Source organism: Xenopus laevis, chromosome 9_10L (assembly GCF_017654675.1).
Source record: "Xenopus laevis strain J_2021 chromosome 9_10L, Xenopus_laevis_v10.1, whole genome shotgun sequence".
Taxonomy (NCBI): Eukaryota; Metazoa; Chordata; class Amphibia; order Anura; family Pipidae; genus Xenopus; species Xenopus laevis.
Genome location: NC_054387.1, coordinates 83,248,144 through 83,271,315, shown reverse-complemented (window position 1 = coordinate 83,271,315; position 23,172 = coordinate 83,248,144). Strand labels below are relative to the sequence as shown.

The window sequence follows — 23,172 nt, the reverse complement described above, 5'->3', positions numbered from 1 at the left end:
CTAAGTGGAGAGCAGGCAGCAACCCCCACTACCCCCCCCCCCACCACCACCACCACACGCCTGCCCTCCCCTATTTACTTACCCTGGCTCCCGTCTCTGCCAGCCAGGGTCACCTCACCTCGTTAACTTGCTGTAATCAGGACCTCATGGCTGGCTCTGATCTCCACTCTCTGGTCCAAGTGCCACCTCTTGGCTGGCAGTGCATTTAACACTCTGTATTCAGCCGTATGAGGTCCACATTTAACAACTTGTGTAGATTTGTATTTAACGTGCCTATTTTATAAAAGGTTTGAACCAGCTCTGAATGCCTTCCCTCATGTTCTTAGGCTTCTCCTTTGCTGAGGTTTTTCTGTATTTGTTCACCCCCTTTGGGTCCCTTTGTCTCTACAAGTCTCGCTGCTCTCTCCCCTTTTCTACCAGCCTCTCCCCCCTTTCTCCCTGCCTGGCTCGGCCTCATACTGATAGATGGTGAGTGGAGGCCCTGTGGTCTCTCAGCTGAGTAATAGAGGCAGGAATTTCATTTTGCAACTGGCTGATTTAATGATCCAAAGGGTAATTAATAGGCTGATTATCTTAATGTTAAATATGTCCGGCAGCAATTACTCTGACCTCCTGCGTGTCAAGGTCCAGGCCTGGTTCTTCTTTCAATTAAGTTCTCTGGGGCTTAATGATATGAATACGCTCCCCAGCTCTGACACTGCAGCTGCCCAGACTGTGAGAGGCTGCCGGGCTCGTGGGGAGGTTTTAATCAGAGCGCGCGCTCCCCCCTCCACGGACCATCAAATTTAACAATTAGAACAAGGGCAGTTTAACTTTCTTGTCTGCCAGTTTGCTGGTGTCATTTTCTTCGTTACTCTTCTTGTTTCTCTCTCCAGTCTCACACTGCTTCCTCCATAAACTCTGCTTCCCAAACACGTTATCATCCTTCCCTATGCTGCCTTCCTCTGCTGCACTGGCGTTTCTTGCTCTTCTTCATTCTGTGCAACTACAACTCCCATCACCCCCTGTAGTGATACTGAGAATCATTCACCACAGTCTCGGTTAGGGCACCTAAATATTTGTAATATGCTTTAGGTTCATATTTTTAGACAATCACAGCCAAAGTGAGAGTTGCAGTGTAACAACATCTTGAGGATTGCCAATTGCCCATCACAGAAATGCAGTTTGAAAAAAAAATCAATTTCTCTTAATTTTTGCCTCTGTTTACTCCACCATTTCACTGTTGCACCCCCTCCACCCTTCTCTCCCTGTTTTTCTGTTTGTCTTTCCCTCTCTCTTTCTCTCGCTCCTCTTGGGGAACTTCTCCCTGCTCCGAGCTGCTGCGTCTCTCCCAATATTAATTATCTTGTGAGTGCTGCAGTTTTTCCGTTTGACAGGCTTAATTAATTGGCAGTAGCGGCCGAAAATGACAGGGCCACTAATTGCAACTCAAGGTGTATTAGAGTCAGACAGACTGTGCCGGATCAGCGTGCCCCCAATGCCATGCTCAGCCGAGGAAGTTCTGCCCGTGCCATGTGTCACGCGTGTTGGCGTGATTTCATGTGATTGTTGCCTGTGTGCTTGTCGCACAGATCTGACATTTTGCTGCCAATAAAGTTTGGACATCTGGATTCTCTAGGGGCAGCAGATGCTGAGTGGGGTGGGGGGAGTCCCATGCTGTTAACCCCTTACTTACACAGATGGGGTGAGTCTATCTGAGGATAGAGGTGTTCAAAGGCTGTTTTACATGTTAATAAGATCCTGCAGGATATCCGAGAATATTTTTAATATATAGCTCTTGCTCTCAAATGTAAGGAAACATCCTCTTACTTGGGTTCTGTGCTGCTTGACATGCAGCTCCATTTCTAGTCTCTTGCTGTCCCAAGCCTGCACTAGCTGGGTCTATAATGTCCCACACCAGCATAGATGTATCCTTAGTAGGTTTTATTTATCACCCACTGACTGCAGCTTTTCTGAAACTGTTTCCTCATGCCAACTTCGGTCCAGACCTCCTGCCAGTTATTATCATGGTTGTTCAGCCTGTGATGCCCAGCTGCTGTTGTACTACAATTTTCCAAGCTGCTCTCCAGGTAGCTTTGGAGAGTTGTAGTTTACCAACATCCTGAGGGCCACATGTCTGTCTGCTGCAGGGTCAATTTTCACACATAGCAAACCACTTCTCCGAGTCTCACTTTCTCATTACCACGTGGGCACGGTGTGTGCCATCCTTTACTCTCAGCTGGAGATTGATTGCAATTTTCACCTTGATTAATTCTGCACAGTGTCCATAATGAGAAATGCCCCCGCATGTGAGAGCCTGGATGTAAGGGATATGCCCATAAAGAAGATGTCTTAACCCCTTACTTGCTATGGAAGTGCAGGCCTGACAATTCAACAACAGCAGGGGTCAGCGGGTTACATATCTCAGGCATGCTATGGAATAGACTTATACAGGCTTAGGCCAGTGTATAGGCAGCATCTCCGGAGAAAGTAATGTGAAGTGAAATTCTAAATGTAATGTATAGAGAGAAAGCCATTACATTTGTTTGAGTGGTCGGCCTTTTTGTGTAGAGACGTCTGCATTCATACCTAACATTTACATTTAAATGATATTGTGTCGTACCCCGGAGATCACACCTTGCAGTGCAAAGAAGAGCTAGCCAGTTGGATGCTGGATGGATAATCATCTGGAACTCATAAAAAGGCATTTAAGGCAGTGTTCTGCCATGCTGTAAAGAGCATGAATGGGCATGTGAGCGTTTAGCTGGTTACATTACCTTGTAATCTAAAGAGCTCCGTCACTTGCTGCATGAGGAGACTCATGAACTCAGAGACTTTACCATGCTGCGCACCTCTAGGAACGCACTGAACCCCCAGGCCACTCTTCTTGGAGAATTAAACTCCCAATTTTTTTTTTTAATTCCAGTGGCAGCTAATTGAATTAATCACCCCTGATCTGCCACTCCAGCTGTGACAAGCAGGACTGTTAATTAGACACTTGGATTTTGCCTCTCAGAGGCCCACTGCTCCGAAATTTGCTTTATGAGCGCATTTGTTCCTGGTGCAGATAGCGGAGACAATGTACAGGTGAGGAGGCAAATCTAGGGAGAGGGCAGAAAATACCCACAATTCTAGTAGGTATTTGGAAATGGCATGATTGACATTGCACCCTTATGGCATAATTTCAGGTTGGCATATATAACTATCCTGTGGATCTGCATGTTTCTGAACTGCAATTTTAAAGTGTGCTACACAAGCTACAGCCTATGGGAGTTATCAAATATATTCTCAGTTCTAGAACATAGAACTAATCACTGTGCAGACAGAGCCTAAGGGCCCCAGAAAATACTATACTTATTTAAAGCTATTTAATGGAAGCCAGCGAAGCCTAGAGATCACATAGATGTGTGCTGTTTTCCCATATGCAGGGTTGCATGGGAGGTCATCTTTGCTGTGACTTAATTGTTCTATAGGCTGCATTCTTTGCACTGTTTTTGAGGCAGTTTTTGCAGGAACGACCAGCGATTGTAGTTCAGCAAAAGCTTGAGCACTGCAGGTTACATTGTCCCTAAAGACCATGCTTCACTTAAGTGTTTGAAACATAGGACAACTAGTGAAGTATCAATCATTACACACCAGTCAGCAGAGAAGTCTTGCATAAAGATATCTGGTTAAGAGATTTTAGGGAAACCTCTATGTGATGGAGAATTGTTTACATATTATAGTGCAGAATATATTATTGGTGAATAGTTCTAAACAACAATTCTCCGTAACTCCCAGCTTGGGTACTGGGAGTTGTGTTTAAAGAAAAGTAGTAGAGCCTTAGTTTCAAGGTCTAAATTCTTAACAATGATTAAAAAAATACTTCAGACTGGACAGTGTTATGGGGCCGGTGTTACTACATACAAGGTATATGTTACGTGTCTTCTCAGCTGGGAATTTATAGATCTGATGTTAAATTCTGCTCAGAGAGTAATGAATTTGGAGCCATCTGGTGGTTACTCTGCATATTGCAAGAACAGCATTATCTCTGCTTTGCACTGCAAGTCTTAGGAGATCCTCACAAGAGTTCATCTGTTAGTGATTGTGAGTATCCTGGAAACATTTTCACCTAGAACATGCATAGTGTTTAGTGTGACACAAAACACCTTTTACTCTGAGTCCCATGTTTGCTGTGCACCTACACTCTTATTCTAAGAACCTATTACATTGCTGACCAGCGGTGCGTAAAATGAATATGATAGTTTACCCTTTGTGTTAGGACGACACACAGCAAGATCAATTGCATACAAAATAATCAGATATGCCTGTTCATCAATTTCTTGTTATGAATAAAATGCCCTGTTACATTTAAGCCTGTACATAAGCATCAGTTTTGTGATAGTTAAAGTCATCTTTCTGAATGTTAAGGCATACACAATGGAGTTTTAGATGGAAAACAAATGCTAAGATGCATTATGTTGCTTCAAATTTTCAGTCAGCAGAAAAACTGCTGATTTGATCCCCTACCACACTTCATACATGGGGCAAATTTTGACCCAGGGTTTTCTGGGTAAAATATGCCCAATGTGCACAGTAGGGCATGCATCAGCATTTTGTTCTCCAGCATACATGACTACATTTTAGGGTGGGCAGATTTAAGCTGCCGATTCAGACCCTTTTCTGCCTGTTTGGACCCTATCAGATGGTCTATAAATAGGCTGGAAATTGCCCACATATTTACCGGACAGGTTTCAAAATCTATCAGGATCAGGACTGCATCTGCTTGTTTTATCAGATCCTCTCCCAACTGCCTGCTATAGCCATATTGGGCAAAGATACACTCGTCAGGCAATCTAACCAAATGAGCAGATCTTAAAGTGTATCACCACCTTTACTTGAACCTAAAAGGGACAAAATAATAGGGTGGTGCTCTGCAACAGCCAAAATTCCCAAGTAAGATCCACCTGCCAATGCATTAGCCATGGCATTTCCATTTAATAAGATTATGAGTGTTATGACATGGACAGAGGCATCAAAACTGCCCTTGTGACATAGGCCTTTACATACTTTCTCCCAGTGGCGTAACTACAGAGGAAGCAGACCCTGCGGCTGCAAGAGGGCCCCATAAGGTCCTAATTAATGAGCAATTTAAACAGATGTTGAAAAAGGAGCAATTTAGGAGAAATTTCAACATATATAGGTAAAAAAGGACAACCTCTGGATATGTTGGGGCCCTAAAATTAATTTGCTCTGGGGCCCAGTAATAACTAGTTACACCACTGCTTTCTCCATTGTCACTTTACTTTACCATTGTGAATAACTCCTGAGGTGGGGGTTCACAGAAGTGTTGATATTGAGTAAAATAAGATTTTGCCTTTCACACAACATTTTAATTCAATTTTTTTCTGAATTTGTATTTAGCTCTGCTTAAATCTGTCAATCAGATATCAGGTCACTCTCAACTTGTACCTGTGCCTTGTAATCTTTTAAAGACCAATATGCCATAATGCATGCCTTTTTACCTAACATTTCAGTTAAATTCTCATCTCTCAACTGATGAATGCAGCACCACAACTATGTATACTAGATGTTGTCTCCTGTTAAAGGGGAAATAAAACCTCCTGGCAAATTTTTAGTTTTAAAGCCAGTACACCACCTCCATCACACCTCCCTAAACACATCAGTAACACTTGCACCAACTAAACTGTGACCCGTTGCACCTCCAGATAATCATAGCTATACCACCATCTTTAGCCATGTAACTTTCATTCGCAAAATGGATCAACTATAACATATTAAGTAGGCCAACAATTTGGCTTCCATTGTGCATGCTCCTGCTTCTTCATCATCATGATGGAGGTTGGAAACAGAAGGTACACAGCTAAAAGTCGTGGCTAACACTGCTGAGCAGCTTTGTAGTTATGAACACACTATGCTGGCACAAATAAATTAGGGCATGTATCGGTAACATAAAACAATGCACAGGGGAAATAAAATATGTTCACCAATTTTTGTTGGCAATAAGCTTTTTATACAGGTGTATATAAAAATGGTATACACTTTTCTGTTTTTAAAATACTAATTCTTTTTGCATTAATATTTTTATTGTACCCTGCCAATAGGCGGGTATTAGCCCTGAAATTCTAATGAGTCCCCTATACTGCCAGTGAAATAGGGGTGAATTGATATTGGGTGAAGCAACGGTGAAGCTGGGGATGGTAGGGCTAGAGTTACAGTGACCTTTACTCCGTCAGAGTAAAATGTTAAAAATTATTTTCTTCTCCATGTTTTTAACATATTCACAAAAGTGTCAGAAAACTCTTTCTTTCATCAAAAGATGATTGAGTAGGCATGTTGGCAGATTTCTGCGAATATAGAGAATAAAATTACTCCAACAAAAATGCTATCCTAATTTTTCTGAATTACACCCTACCACCCCCCACTGTCTTGTTCAGAGTGGCACCATATTAGGGACAACAACCAGATTTTTCACTCCAAGATCAATATGAAAAAATCTTGAAATAGACATTTAAATCCCCTTCCAGACTTGTTGAACAGGCAGAACTTGTCTCCAGTATAAAAGGCAATCTGCATAGACAACTTTCCAGCAATTGATTTTACTGCTCTTGTGAATGTCAGGTACCTAGAGGTCCCCAAGTTCTTCTCCCAACCCAGAGATTCTGATTAAGGCTGGGTGCCCAGGGTAAACTCCATCTCTGCCATACCCTGCCTTTGAGTGTCTCCCCCCCCCCCACATCAAGTAAATTAACCTTTCCAAATCAACTCCACTCACAATAAAAATAAAAGCTTCCTGCAGATCAAGGTCTATCTTTTTTATCTTAACAACTGGAAGGTCTATGGGGCGACTTTGTCCTGATGAAGGGGGTTAATTGATGTACAATCTCAAAATGCTTTGCCATCTCCCTACACGTCCCTCACTTCAGTTTTTCACCCCCCTCTGCTACCCTTCACGTCCGTTGCTCCCGTATGAGGGGCTGCAAGTCCAGCGTAGCTGCAATGTCTGATATAATTGGATTCTGCATTCTAATCCATCTGTAAAGTATGCACTGATTAAATTAGCCTAATAGATATTATTTCTTACATGACTGCATAATTTTGTCCTGATTGGTTCTATGCTCCTCTAACGAGCTGCCCAATTTCCTGCTCTCTCAGTAATGCTGCAGAGATTCCTCACAGCCGCCCGTGCTGCTGCACATCATCAGGAGATTGGGAGAAAGGGTGCAACAAAAGGCAGAAAATGCCTAGAATGGACGTACCCTTTTTGGGGGCTGAAGGGGAAAATGTATTACTTTATAAAACAGCTATCCACCCAAAGGTTTTAAATCTCAGAAAAATAATTCAAGGGTGTTTCTGTCTATTTAAGAATGCTGGAACAGACAGGGTTTGTACTTCAGCAGCTTAGTTAGTGGTTTGAGTATTTATAAAGCTCCAACATATCGCATAGTGGTGCAAAATAGACAATGGTAAGGGCAGAGACACACTGGCAGATTCTGGGAGATTAGTCGCTCTGTGACAAATCTTCTCTTCTTCGGGGACAACTAATCTCCCCGAACTGCCTTCCCTGACTTCCCACTGGCTAGAATGAAAATCGCCAGTGGGATGGCACTTGGATCACTTTGTTTTCCGAATTCGCCCGAAGTTTCCTCGCGAGGCAGGCCCTGCGCATTAGAGCTAGCAATCTAAAAAGGAGAAAGTTCTGTGAGACCCAAGGTGTGGGTTGGGACCAGATCAGCAATCTGCAAATGTAGTACAGGCATAGGATCCGTTATCCGGAAACCCGTTATCCTGAAAGCTCTGAATTATAATCAAATAAGCCAAATTTTTTAAAATTATTTCATTTTTCTCTATGATAAAACAGTGCCATGTACTGGATCCCACTAAGATATAAGATATAATTTGGGCAAAACAATCCTATTGGCTTTAAATAATATTGAAATGATTTTATCAGACTTAAAGGTATGGTGATCCAAATTGCAGAAAGATTCCTTTTCCGGAAAACCCCAGGTCCTGTGAATTCTTGATAACAGATCCCATACCTGTATCACACTTAGCATGTGACAGCGGAATATAGTGTGCCATAGGTGTGCCATCATGAAAGAATGTCTCTCTCTGTGTTCCAGTGTTCTGCTTGTGCCATAAAGCAAGGTCTCCTCTGCTGTCCATTAGCTCTTGTGTTGAGCTCCTGCACACACTTTCTAATTGCATAAACCTTTCTGCCACATGTTTGTGTTGTGCGCTGGAAGCCACATAGTGCTAAATGTAAGCACATTGCAAGAGGTGTAAATATCTGAAGGTGCACTGTGTGCAGCCTGATAATTACCAGCTTCTCACCCCTTCATTCTTGTCACTAATTAGGAAATAATATTCTCTGGTTCCTCTAATTGGCAGCAGAATTCTCTTCTCTCATTGCCTTTCTTCATGTCAGGGTAACTCCCACATATGCCCAGGGGACTAGGTCAAAGGCCACATCCTTGCCTGCCATGTGCAATTAGGCCCTGTCTATGAAGGACATTGCATCTTCTTGTGACCTTTGGAATGTGCCCCATAAATACTGGACTGAAAGCCTTGTAGCTCAGACTTGTTGCATCTCCTGCACCCACACAGTTCCTTCTTATATGATAGCATAGATTGTGCACGAATACATTATATTGTCTTCGCTTCATGTTCAAATATCGGCTATTTTTTTGTATGGTATAAGTGGTCATATTCAAAGCAAATTTTCTTCACTGTTTATTCTACTTTTTCCAGCCACATTATCAGGGTTCCTGAAACCCTGAGACTTTAATTTTAAACATATCCTTATTATTGCATATTACTGAACCTTAGATTCAGTGCCTTTATTATTTATATTCCAAACAACTGCCTGTTTGATTAAATAAATAATCCTTAGCAACAAGATAGTAGTTTATATCCCAAGCCTAAAAAGTTTCAGAACAAAGATACCTATGGGACTCCACAATAATTAAGGTGTTGTTGGGCTAGCGGTGTCCAGTTAAGATTATTTTTTTTTTCTTTTGTAATAGTCTGTGCCATGTTAGGCTTCTTTTGTCCTGGATGCTTTACATGAGTATTGCCGTGTGTCAAAGTTACCTTAATTAATCATGCACCATGCAGCCCAATTTCATATAAAATCCTTCAAAATAAAATATTGCATATTTAACCCATATACTATAGTTAATGGCTTTGCTGGTTTTTTTACATGTCTGCATAATAGATCAATAGCTCCTATACCCATGCATGTTTGTATATTAATAATATGCAGTATTGCCGAAAATGTTACCTGGGGAAAAGTTGCCAAAGATTTGAAAGTTTTCAGCGGTTTGTAACCATTAGCATATTTATTCAGATTTAGCCAATGAGCCCCAGAACAGCCTAGGCCGAGTGCACAATAATTTAAGCCTAGAATAACTTTTCAACGTTCTCTGGAAGTTTGTGCCGAGCATCCATTACCCTATTAAGCTGCAGCCTGATCAGATGTTCATAGTAGAATAGAAGCATCCATGGGGTAGCATTGTGCTAGCTCTCCTTGTAATGGAATAGCACATGATAGATTTGGCCTTGAGAGCTAGCGATAGGGTGAGTGTATGTGCTGACCTATGGCATGCAGAGAGCTGTTGTCTGTGGCCTGTAGTGGCCTCGCGTGTGCATGCTCAGCAGACCCTTGAGAATCACACGTCTTGTAATAAGCCTAATAGATTGGTTTTATTTAATCATCAATGTTGCTGCTGTTCTTTCAGTTCCATAAAACATTCTGCAGGTTGGCAAAACACTGATCCTATTGATTCTGTACCTCTGGGATATTTATGTGCCTGGTCCCTGTTAGTGCATAAATCCAGGGCTCCCTCCCACTTTTCTGTATGCTCTGTAAGTGTGCTTCACAATGCTGGAGGCCAGGCAATATATCACTCCAGTGAAGTGGACTGTGCCTTACATGTTAACCCTGTACTGGAACCTTATAGATTCAACCTACCATCAGATATATCCCTTTGGCAATGACATTATATAGGAATGTCCAACAACAGGCAATGTACATGCAAACTGAAGGCACTTGATTTACAAACACAGATGCAAAGAGTTAAAGGTTGTATCAATAGCAGGCAAGAATGCCACTAGACATCGCTGCAGTTCATTGGCACTGGGGACTGTATCCAGTGTAATGCACCTGTGGAACTGACAACTGGCCACGACAATAATGCACATAGACCACAATTGGCCTGATTCTTGCAAGGTTTGTTTACACTGCCACACGACATTAGCATTGCACATCTGTCTTGGTTTAATTCCAGCCACACAAATCCAGTGATGATATAGACTGGAAGAGGAGAGAGAGAGAGAGACTGACTGACTGACTGACTGACTTTGGTAGACTGGTGTAACCGAGTATAAAGGGAAAAGTTGTGGTACAATAATTTGGCCAGGGCAAAGCTTTGCACATGTATGAAGAGGCTAGTTGGTTTAACCTGTTGATAAAGAGGTAAGTAGGGACTGTGCTAAACTGATGATGGCTGATTATTGTGCCACGTTATACATATGACTCCTGCAAATACATATCCTTTTAAGATCTCATTTCCTTCCAGCTCACTGTTGCATATACACCACCCCCCATCCATTCCTATCCCCTCTCTGCTTCCTCTACCCTTGGCAACCCAGCCTGACTCAGAAAGCATGCGGCCTCCAGCCAGCCATCTGCTAAGCACTTCCTGTGCCATACACTGCTCTCCCCCTGCAGAGACAGAGCTTCTCTGGCCTCCCTCGGCTACATTGTCTTCAGCTCCTCTTCTTCCCTTTTCTACTTTGCTGTAGCCTGGATGGACCTGGGGTTACATTCCTCACAGCCAGAACTCTCCCCAGCCACTTCCTATCAGCAGCGACAGGTGACTCCTCTACCTGCCCCGTCCTGCACAAAGAACACATCACTCCTACTATTCCACCACAGGGAAACCTTGTATTTAATGTTTTTTACCTGCTGACTCAGACATTGATTTTGGATCTGACAGTTAACTGGAAATAAAAAGTACAACACAAAGTTTTATTTACTGGTTTTTCTTAAATGTGATACAATTTCCTTTATACACAGTTACTAAAGGCTTTATCAAAGCAGTAATACACTTTATAACTGACAGTATTTATAACTGTGTTGTTAAACATGCTCATGGCTTATACCCCCTAGCCCCTTGCTGGAAAGTATTAATCTGTTGCAATTTAAAGGTTTGAATTTTAAAGGTTAAAATGTAAAGGTATTATCTTCAAGGAGAATTACACTAGTCTCTCTACATTGGTGGTTCGTGCGCAGCACCCCAAACTTGCAGCTAGAAAAGGAGCAAGCCAAACTGAAATGATACACAGTGATAGCCTTAATTAAGTGGTTTAACACTGTTAATTTCACACAAGGATCATGTTATGTTTTGTGTTTCTCAGCACTTAGTACAGAGACACATGAAACACTGGGATAATTATTTTAACCACTCAATCAAGGCTATCGGCATGCACTCTAATTCCTGCAAACAAGTTTCATAAAAACAACAACAACAACAGGGATTAAAGAAGGTGATTGTTAAATAGAAGAACGTGTATTGGTGCCAACTGAGACAAAATGTGGGTGTGAGAGAAATAATGGGATGCTTGGTTGAAAAGGTAATGGGCAATTTAGAATAGCATTTTGGCTTACAGAAACTCCCATGCCAAGTACATGTGACATATCAGATTTTATATAGCAACATTTGTACCTTTCCAGTATCCCAAGACAACCAATTAACACCTGCAATTACTAGTCAAGTGCAGTTGGAATAATGTAAGCAAGCATCTTATTGGCTGATATGGCTCCCCAAACCTGAGCAAAGTTGCCTATTTCCTACATAACCCACTTCTTCCTGTTCCTGGGATTAGTGTGTGAACAGTATAGAGCAGTGGTGCTTGGTTGTTTATCCAGGTAAAAGACCTCTCTGAGCTGCTGGTTAGGGCAAGTTAAACTGTGCATACTCTGTATGATTGGCTCATTTGACAAGGTTGCCAACCAAGAGGATCGCTACACAATTTTACTGCCAACACATTGGACCAAATTGGGACAATCCGATTGTTTTCATCCAGGTATCAGTCGGATGTGATGTCAGTAGACCCCTATACATGGGCGGATAAACGTCCGAGTTAACTGCTTTTATTGGTCCAGGTGACCAGGATTCTAACTAGGCCCTGGCATTTTGAGTACGCAGAACACCTCTGCATTTGCCAAAACCCATATCCAAAAGCATCCAATAAAGATTTGACTGAATCTTAATCCTAATAATAATTTACGTGTTCTTATATAAAGGAAAAATTGTATCCGTTGGAAAAAAAAAAAAAGTTTAATTTTTTTATATGACCTGGTAACCTTTCTTTATCGACAGTCTCTTTCTACGCCTCGTATATAATTGCCTTTTCAATTGTTTCTTCATTTTCTGATTTATAAAACCTTTAAGTGGGAAATATAGTCCAAACATCATTGATTTTTTTCTGAATATTTATAAAGCTGCAACTACAAATGTTTAATTCCAATACACCTTAGGGCCAACAGAGATTTGTTTCCTTCAGAGGGAACTTTGGGCAACTTAGTGATATGTTGGTCATACCGCCAGCGATTTCAATTACTTGCAACGGAGAGGCATTTTCTGGAGATTTGTCGCCCGCAGTCGCTCATAAAAATAGCCTGTCGGCCACTGCTTTTAATGCTAGTTTGACTCCCAAAGTTTTTTTCACCACTTCAACTTATTTTTGAAAAACTTTGCATCCCCCTAACTGAAAATAGAATGGAAATTTACTCGCCAGCCCATACTGGGACCATCCCATTATTTCCTATGTGTGGAAGAATTCCTTCTTTTGGGATACATGGGAGAAGGCATCAGTATTTTACTGCCCATAGAGGATTTTCTCATAGAGGATTTGTGTAGCATTTTACTACTTCACTTTACTACTAAATTGCCATTACTCCATTGACAAACACTGCCTATATATTTATATATATATATTTATAGTTTACAAATAGTGTAGTATTTCTACAGTATCGTTAAACACTTTGGATCATAAACTGGCTAATTCTTTTTTTTTTTTTTATATATAAATAATTTTCCTTTTTGGTAAACTCCCATGAACCCTACGATATTCCTTTAGAGCTATGTGGCATTTAAGATGTTACATGGCAGCACAAATTAAAGGATTCACATTCTATAGTTAATAAATATCACATTAGCAATGCCAATTATACTATCCAGAATTGAGATAAAACTGTCCTGCAAGAGTTTTTATACAGGGATTAGAGCCCTTTGATTTCCTCTGCTACCCCCTATAATATCCCCCAGCTCCCATGTGATATGTTAATAGCCCATTGAGCTGCCTGCCAGGGGAGATGTCGGGTCGATGAAGGGTCGCTCGGCATGTACAGGAAGCCCTGTAAAGATAATCCAGATTTACTCTCTGGAGAAACTGTTTACACAGAGGGATTAGAGATGGATTAAAGATAAACCGACACTAGATTACCTCCAAGTGTGTAAACACAGCCAGAGGCTCTGACACACAGGCTGGGATACTTCTATTGGACTCCAATAATAACACACACACACACACACACACATTCTTTACCCATTCACTGGTATTTTGTCTACTCAGAGTAATTGAAACCATCACTTATATCACTTGTATTTCACCATGCACTTACATGAATAAAACACAATGCATACCATGGCAATACTGTGTTACCCAGACATTCTCCATTCAAACAATGTGTGAGATAAGTGAAGCTGAGTTTGCTCAATTCTGTGAGTATATCTTTAGGGTAATGGCACACAAGAAATCTGCACTACCCAGGGTTGACAAATCTCCCAAAAATGCCTTTCCCTTTACACACATTTGAAGGAGCAATAACGCAGGATTGCCTAGTGTGTAGAGTGTTTTAAATGCAATAAATCTAATATGAGTAAAGGGAAAGGCATTTGTGGGAAATGTGATGCTCACTTCGGGTGACAAATCTCCTTGTTTGCCAAGGCCCTTATTTATAACGGTATCAATGAGGAAACGGCAATCTATAGGAGGCATAGGATAGCTGTGGGAGAGAATGGAACACAACTACAAAGGGGGGGGGGTGATGAACTATATGGAAATTAGGGACACAGCTCTTGTAGAGGTAAAGTTTGGGAGGCAACACTTCCTATAATGACAATCAATTTAGTAGAAATTCCTGTCATTTTAATAGGAGGTAAGGCACCACATGTGGCCCTAAGTCCTCCCTATGTTACAAACATACAATGAAGATTGCTAAGATCTGGTATGGGAGATATATTTTACAATGCAGCTTTTCATAGCATGACTACTCCATCTCTTCCTCATGCAAGATAAATACACCCTAAAGAAGGGCCCTAAGTGTTGTTGAAAGCTTGCATTGTGATCCTGCACAGCCAGGAAAGTATCACCTTTACTGCACCTGCTACACGACTTTCCCATGGCGTAGCAATGGAATATAAAGCTCCCTGTTTGGGCCCCAACTCAGTATGAACTCAGTGCCCAAGTCATGTCTACCTTTCATTGAATTTACAAGCATGCAACTCAACAATAGATTTGTTGTGTATCAACAGAAACCCTTTTAACATGATATGAATAAATATAATGGCTAAATCAAGTGATCTGTGCATGTAAAGGTGTTTCTAAGAATAATATAGAGGTTCAGTTAAAGAGGGTGGTTCACCTTGAAGTTAACTTTTAGTATGTTATAGAATGGCCAATTCTCAGCAACTTTTTAATTGGTCTTCATAATTTATATTTTATAGTTTTTTTTTATTTGCCTATTCTTCTGACTCTTTCCAGCTTTCATATGGGGGTTACTGACACAAATGTATTGTTATTGCTACTTTTTATTACTCATCTTTCTATTCAGGCCTCTCCTATTCATATACCAGTCTCTTATTCAAATCAATGAATGGTTGCTAGGGTAATTTGGACAATAGCATCCATATTGCTAAAACTGCAAGCTGGAGAGCTGCTGAAAAAAAAGTTAAATAACTCAAAAACCACAAATAATAAAAAATGAAAACCAATTGTAAATTGTCGCAGAATATCACTCTCTACGTCATACTACAAGTTAACTGAAAGGTTAACAAACCCTTCAAATTTGTAACATATACACAGGTAAAATGTTACAATTATGTCACAGGGATTTTCTTTAATGGTTCCCTCACTTCTGACCCTGCCAGCACCATTTGAGTTAGCATTAAAATGTAACAGTCTCGACTGATCCACTACTACGACATATATTAAAAAACCCACAACTACAAGGAATACAAAAAGGCCAAACAAACCTAAAAGTAACAGCCTTTGCTGATATCTTACTTTTTCTTAGTCAACCAAAAACAGAAATACCTGTTCTTTTACAAATCTTTTTTTACATCAAAGATTCTGAAGAGTAGCAGGATTTCCAATCAATCTAGATAAATTAGAAGCCCTCCAATTACACCATTCAGAACCTACTAATTGGCTCCAACAATTCCCTTTCAAAAAAACAAAGAATTAAAATACCCTCAAACCACAAAGACATATATCAATACATGTATTAAACATAAGAAGAATAATAGATGCCATACAGCAGAAAACACAACAAATTTTTCAATTTTTAAAGTTCTTGGGCAGAATACATTTTATTAAAATGATTCTGCTCCCTAGACGTTTAGACCATTGCAGATGTTATCTTACTACATTAAACCAACAGATCATAAAAGACTAATAATATATTCAGAACTTGTATCTAGAACAAAAAGCATCCAAGAATTTTAAGCTAAAGCTTGTGTATAACTAGTGTATAGCGTCAGGCGCTATTGATTTTAACGTTATCGACGGTTTATCATTAATTGTTTCGGTGGAAGTGTTGATGTGGGTGTAAGCGGGTGGTTGTTGCACCGCAATCTGGTAGAATCCATTACAGCCAGGATTTAGAATCTTCTGTTAACAGCACCTTGTGTTACGCGCACATCAAGAGAACTGTACGGGTGGGATCAGCAGGCCGAATCTGAGATCTACATGCGGCAATAGTAATACCGGCAAGAGAGAGCTAATTCTCAGATCTATTAAGAGAGGTGCTGGAACTCTTGCTTATACTTTGCTCTGGCTTTATCATCTTAATACTTAGGTATACATACGGTATTGAGTCTCATTCCTGCAAACACTTATATCCCCATAACAGCAGGATTAACTGAACATTATATAATGGAGGACGGAATTGTTTTAGCGGAGATAAATCATCCAGTTACAATTTAACCCTCCATATTCCATCTATAAGCTGATGACATTTGGGTCTGGACAATTTTTCTCTCCTATTTTAAGATTTTTGGCATACTATTTTAAACAAATATGATTAAAGGTTTATCTTAATCACATGGTGGGAATTTCCGACTGATACAGTGGGGGTGCAAATCTATGGGTCATGCTTCTTCTCTTTGGACTTCTATGAATAAAAACAGGTTATTAAAAAAATTGTACCAGTCCAAAGGTAAGGTACACTTTTTCATTCATCAAGTGCAGCAGCAGACATGTTCAAGCGAAGACTTATAACAATTGGATGGAGGCAGTGTCAAATATTACAGCTGTTACACAGGCCTTTGACAGAAATACAAGGGCGGGTGGAATCCTAGTTGGGGAATATTGTGATATCTTCTGGTACTCAGTCTGGCACTGATCAAATAATTGGGGCCCTGGCAGAAAGTTTGGGCAGTGACTTCCCATTCTAACCATGGCAATATCAGCTTTTGTGAAGCCGGAATTTCAATTAGAAGGAAGATGTGATTTCCCCTAGTCTTTATGAAACCATTCCCGCTTGAAGTGGTTAGAATTTCTGACTTGCAGTCTATGGGTCTGGAGTTCGATTCCAGCCAAGTAATTTTCTTCCAGTAGGTTTAATGTTCTCCTTTGCTTCTTGAATTTCTTCCCACAATTCTAAAATGTAATAGGTTCATTGGCATCTGCTTAAAATTGAGCATTATACAGGTGGGTGTGAACGTGATAGGCACTTATGTGAATGGTTGAAAATACTCAGTAATACAATGTTTAATATTGAAGTGATAAATATATATAAAATAATAAAAAAAATGAACAATACATGATACCCTTAGCTAAACCTCCTTTTTTAACTCCCACTAGCTGCAGGCTTGGCTATTGATGCATTCCCTTAGGAAAAGTAAGAAATGGCCTTGTGTATGAAGTCTATTCTATTCATATAGCGGATGCATTTGTATGACTACTGCCGAATATTGCTTTAATTGAATACACCAAATGATGTCATCTTTCTCCCTACAGAGAAGAGAAGGAACGCTGGATACGTGCAAAGTATGAGCAAAGGCTTTTTCTGTCACCACTACCCTGCCGGGATTTACCTCTGGGACAGCAGCTTCTGAGGGCCACAGCAGAGGAGGATTTGAGAGCTGTGATTTTGCTTCTTGCCCATGGTTCCAGGGAGGAGGTTAATGAGACCTGCGGGGAGGGAGACAGGCGCACATCCCTGCACCTGGCCTGTCGCAAGGGAAATGTGGTACTCGTACAACTGCTCATATGGGTGAGTGCATATAGAAAAATATCTCTGATTTGGGAGGTTTTGCCAACTGAGTAGAATGGAGAACCATGTCTTTGCTGCCCCCCATTGGGACAGTGCCCCTACCTTTGCCCCTCTCTCCACATCTGATGGAGGCCCTTTTAAGCACAATACAACTTGCTGGGAGCTAAATTTTAAAAGTCATTGAGGCTGTGTGACTTTTCATATCATCTTTGGTATGAATGGCAGTGCCAGTGAATGTGTGAGCGCATATTTGTGTATTTTTTGCAAGGGTTTTGGCACGGATTAAATATGTTTTGTTGAGGGGTGGGGCATTCACATAGTATTAATGGTCTACTGCTGTATAAACAGAAAGCAAGCACAACCATACTCACAGGTGGAACTAGCATGGTGTGAGAGGTCTAGCATTTCGCTTTAATTCCTTTTGCCTTTGTCTTCATAAAAATGTCTTTTTTTCCACAGTACGGTGTTGATGTGATGGCCAGGGACTTCCATGGAAACACAGCACTGGCATATGCCAAACAAGCAGTAACGTCTGAGGTGCGGGAGTTGCTTTTGCAATATGGTTGTCCTGATGAACAATTTGTGCTCATGGCCACGCCAAACCTGTCTCGGAAAAACAACCGCAACAACAACAGCAATGCAGGGGGCAGTGGCCTGATGCCCACCTTAATCTGACAAGCCCCTGGTGGCGCAAACAGACTCCAGCACCGCTCATCCCTCACAGCGCAGGGGGAGGAGTCAGGAAAGAGATATGGGTGGAGCTAAGGCACAAAGCACCAAGTGCAGGAGAGCCCGTGTCTTCACAACCATTTGGGAGGGAGGAAGAAAAGAGGGAGAGGATGGTAGACAGAGAGCTGTCAGTTATCTGCACATTTCACCTCTACCCCAGCAGAACACTTAGGCTCTGCTCTCATCTGACAAGGACTGCTCCACATAAATCACATGCAGGCACTGAGTTTGTCAGGTTTGAGGCTCCAATGATGCTATGTGTCAAATCACTTGGAGCTAATCTGTCCTCAGAGAATGCTGGCTTCATTACACTTGTATAGTTGAGTTCCCTCAGCCTGTACTGCTGTTTAATAGGACATGATTACTCATCATGTAGAAGGGAGCATATTAGCTGAGGAGGAAGCTCTCTCCACGCTCCGCTGATTACAGGGATGTGATTGCAATATTCTTACAAGAATCATATTAGCAGAGACATTCTGTGTCCCATCTTCAGACTTCTTGTCATAATCCCGCAGCGCTGCAAAGTGCCAGTTTCACTGAAACCACCCCTAAAAAAAAAAAAATATATAGATTTATTTTATGTTATAAGTGGATTTTTAGAAGGGGTAGAAGAACCGGATTTTATCTCTTATCTGGCAACATTCTGCATTGTGATGTTTTAGTCATATTCTTTTAAAGGCCATTCCCAGTTTTAGACAAGGAGGTTAAGAAAAGTCAATTGTCGTCCTCCTTTCTGTCATACGGCTTGTGTAGCATACCCTACACATCATCTGGAGCGCAGCAGGCAAAGCTGTTTGCTACAATGCTGTTGGCAGTGCAGAGGAAGTGGTTACATGGTTGAGTGCTTTTATTTATGTTTTCCCCTTCCTGCTATACAAATACGTAGAGCTAATTAGGAGCCTATACAGGGCAATGGAATTGCAGCATATGCGGAGAGGCCTATAGAGAGAAATCTATATTGGCATGCAGTGCAGCAGAGTGGCTATTATTTTACACTACTGGAATTTAATCCACAAATACCGTAAGTACTCATGAATGAGCAGAACTGTCCCTTTGAATATGCTGCCCATGGTACATTTCTATACGAGCATTGCCTATGGATTTACTCAGCAGTGCTTGTTATATGCCTGTTTGCATCACAGTGCAGTTTACATTAGCAGTCAGGACCAGCTTTGACATACACCAAAAGGCAGTTTGTCTCTGGCTCTTAGTATCGGAGTAGGCCCTAAAAAATATAGGCAAACGTGCAAAGGACATATATTATGTATAACAATTGTTAAATATCTTTATTATATATTTCCAAATGTTAGATATCTTATTATATATTTCAGGGATGTCAAACCTGCAGCCATGCAACTCCCCCCATTCCCCTGGTGGACAGGCTTAGATTGGGCATTCTTAGTTTATGCAGTTTCTTCTGCCTCAGGTAAGGGCCCTAAATTGCATTGCCAGTGGCCCCTTCTATACAAATTCCAGTCCTGTATGTATATTGGTGTGTATATTACTAAACAAAGCATGAATATTAGAGTAGAGTAATGTAGTTTATAAAGTATTGTATATTCATGGGTTGGGCATTATAACAGTCAAAAACATATTCATGTACAATGTCATGTATATTTAAATACAGCACTGTACTATATAAAACGGTCAGTGTGTGCTTTCTATCAAGGAGTATATACAGCTATATGGAAACAAATTATTATTATTATCCAGTCTGGGATAGGGCATTGGCTTTCTCTATCAGAACCTCTCTGATTCCTTGCTTCATTTTTTCTCCTTGTGAGTTGCATGGCTGCTTTAGGAATTTAAATGGGAGTTGTGAACTATGTGCAGGATTGGGAGAGTAGGCCTGTCGTGCTTAGCTTTTTAATTCTGGTTGTCAGGAAAGTGTAGACGCCTATTTGGAGACTCCCTTTTTGGAAGTTTGGGTTGAAATTGAAAAGCACTCACCCATTTAACAACTACAGGCTTGTATTTGTATGAAAATGTATATACCAACTCTGTCACTGACTCCAAAAAAGAATGTTTGTGGCGTTTGCTCTTGCCATGGTATTTATCGATATGTCACAGTGCAGTTTGGAACCACGTTAAGAAAATTTCCAAGAGTCCTTCTGCTCATGTATAGCTGCCTGGCTACAGGTGAGTGAAGCTGAGAGATCCATCTGCTCTTAGTTTATCCACATGGTAGCAACTGACTGATTCCCTTGGCTGGCTAATGTTCAGCACTCCCTATCTGCAGAGCGGAGTAGAGTTAATTGCTCTGCATAGAAATAGATTTAACCCTTTGTTATGCACACTAACCTTGTGAGATTGTTGTTTTGTGAGTGAAGTTTTTTTCCCCTTGTCTAGAGGAGCAGAAGAGAAAATTAGACTTATAATTCCCTGCAAAATTGAAATATTTTGGCAGGGCCATTGGACAACGATAGAGGCAGATACATTAATTGTTCATTCCACAAATCATGTGACCACTTAATTCTCATTAAGCACTGGAGCAGTGTGACAGAGAGCAAACAGTAGGGCTGTGTTCAAATCATTCATTGGTCCATCTACAACACTGGGAGGCGTGCAGGGAAAATGCCGTTTAAAAGGGTCCTTAAGAAGAGCAGTGGATGACATTTTTACGGCTGGTTACCTAACTTTGAAAGGGACTTATTATAACCTCATTTAATTTCTTAAATTCCCCTGCTCCACTTTGCACAACTACAAGAAAGCACTTCTGGGCATAGAGGAAACATTGTTTGAGAACAGACATCAGCAGGTGATGATGTCTCAAAAAAAAAAAAGAGAAGAAGCAACCTAGATATGTGGCTATAGCATTACTACCATGAGAGTGAACAGTGCAAGCTGTACAATATAGAGTATCTGTAACAGACCTGGGAATGTAATCTCCAACAAAGAAGAGGTCCACCTGCCACAGAAATTCCGACATTTCAGCAACCTCTTGGCCATGCAACAGCTTCACGTTTTTGTATCTCCCTTCCTTAAAGTGATACTTGACTCTCAGGCAGGACAAATTGACAGCATGTGCTCACACAGGGAACAGCAAGACAACACTACATTGATCAGAGTTCTGGAGCAGCTATTTAGGGACAAAAAGAAGGAAAAACGTTTTTTTCCAAAATCTTAAATTGCTTTTCCATTCCTCTAACCGGACTGCAACCCTGACATCCCAAAATCCCATCCCTAGTACTGCGTGGAGAATAAGCCCTTTTATTGCTATACAGTCTGGAGGTTCCAGTCTTGTAAAAGGGAAATTGTATTCTGGTTTAGGAAGAGTATGTGATGTATGCAATGCATTGTTAGCACCTCTAATAGAGTAGTGGGGACTCCGTGGACTCAAGCTCTAGAACAGTGCTCTCCAGTTCACAGCCAAGAAACTGCTGTGAACTCCATCTATCAGTGTGCACCTCTGCAGTTCAAGGAGGTGGAGAGTTGTAGTTCAGAGCAGCTGGAGTTCCCTGCCTTAGAGCATCCATCCCACATGTACACAGGGGGGCACCTTTTATTTAATTTTCTATCCCTTACGACCAGTTGTGGAGCCAGTCTCTGGCCCGTGCCGATGAGTAGAGTGTATCTTATTTTCTATCACTGCTCAGCTTCACCTTTAGGACTAGGTGAAATGAGCTGAGCAATTGTTTTTATTTTTCGGTGTCTCTTGATTATGTTGTCTAAGTTATACAGAATTCTTTTTGTATCGTGTCTTATTAGAGGATGCAAAATGTATGTAAAATAAAAACCAAGAAAAACAAACTATTTGAATAGAAACAAAATCTTGTGTATTCTATGACTTGTTAACTCCATGGCAATGTTGCTAAGGATTGTGGGTCGGGACCTATGTACAGTTCTCAAGTATCTCAGTTAATTTTGCCAGAGATACTCTATCATCGTCATCATCAGCTTAGGCAAGTGCCACAGTCTGGGGTTTCCACACCAAAATCCGCTGTTGCAGCACACATCCCTAAACAGCTCTTGTGAGTGCAGATGCAGGTCTGAGCAGATTGGCATTAGCCTTAAATGTAATGTTTATTAGCTAATGGTTAAATGTACTTTATTCAAGCTTTTTCTTTATCGGATTCTATAAATAAAGCAGAGTTCAGTAGGGCAACAAGAACAAGGTAGGCCCAGTTAACAGCCTATGAGTAAGTGCCCCAATAGGCACGAAACTCGTTAGGTTTCATGTCCTAATAAATTTTCTACTTTTTACATTTGTTTTCTTATTTTTGGAGACCCTCACATCCCTTTTAGGCCCAGTTAACACATTACAGAAATAAAAATCCTAATAACTACTCAGTGCTAAAAAAAACAGAAGACCTAAAGAATGAAAGAAGGAAGATGAGAAAATCTGTATGTCAAGCAGGGGACATTAATATCTGATTGTGATTGGATTGAAATGTATATATTTTCCTGTAAAATCAATGGCCACCTGGGTATTTCAGGCATTTGTCAGGTTTTTTGGTTATGCATTTACATGCCAAATTTGCTTCTGTTGGTCTGACAAGTGCCTGTCAGCATTCTGAAGCTCATGCTTCTCAGTGTTAAAGTTGGACAACCATCGCTCATGTCCTAGGTGTCACAGGTGAATAACACAATGCACAGTACCAGTACTGATGCCACCGACAAGTATACAGTAAATATTATAGTTATTTTGCTGGCACCAGTACACTGCACAGCAGGTGTCTTTGGCTATTTCTGAGCCTTGTGTGCCAGAAATTACTTAACCAACAGGGGTCATTACAATAATAAAGTCAAACAAACACTTAGCTGTTTGCATGCTCCTGCTCAGCAACCAATAAGTAATGTGAAACCATATGCTCTCTCAACACTATTCTTCCAAGAATAGCCAAGGAGAAGCCACTTCCATGCATATACTTCCTAAGTATTTAGTGGAGAGATCAGTA

At 40.9% G+C, this 23,172-nt stretch overlaps 1 protein-coding gene across 6 annotated transcripts in view; it reads left to right on the top strand.

The window, feature by feature from the left end:
* agap1.L (ArfGAP with GTPase domain, ankyrin repeat and PH domain 1 L homeolog) overlaps nt 1–22,044 on the top strand; it is a 257,570-nt gene extending 235,526 nt beyond the window's left edge. For 5 of the 6 annotated variants that reach the window (XM_041575580.1, XM_041575579.1, XM_041575578.1 and 2 more), the window contains 2 exons: nt 17,290–17,545; nt 18,005–22,044. In XM_041575580.1, coding sequence (XP_041431514.1) covers nt 17,290–17,545; nt 18,005–18,220 — 472 coding nt within the window. In that variant the 3' untranslated portion in view covers nt 18,221–22,044. 6 annotated transcript variants of the gene reach the window in all.
* Nucleotides 22,045–23,172: the final 1,128 nt, after the last annotated feature.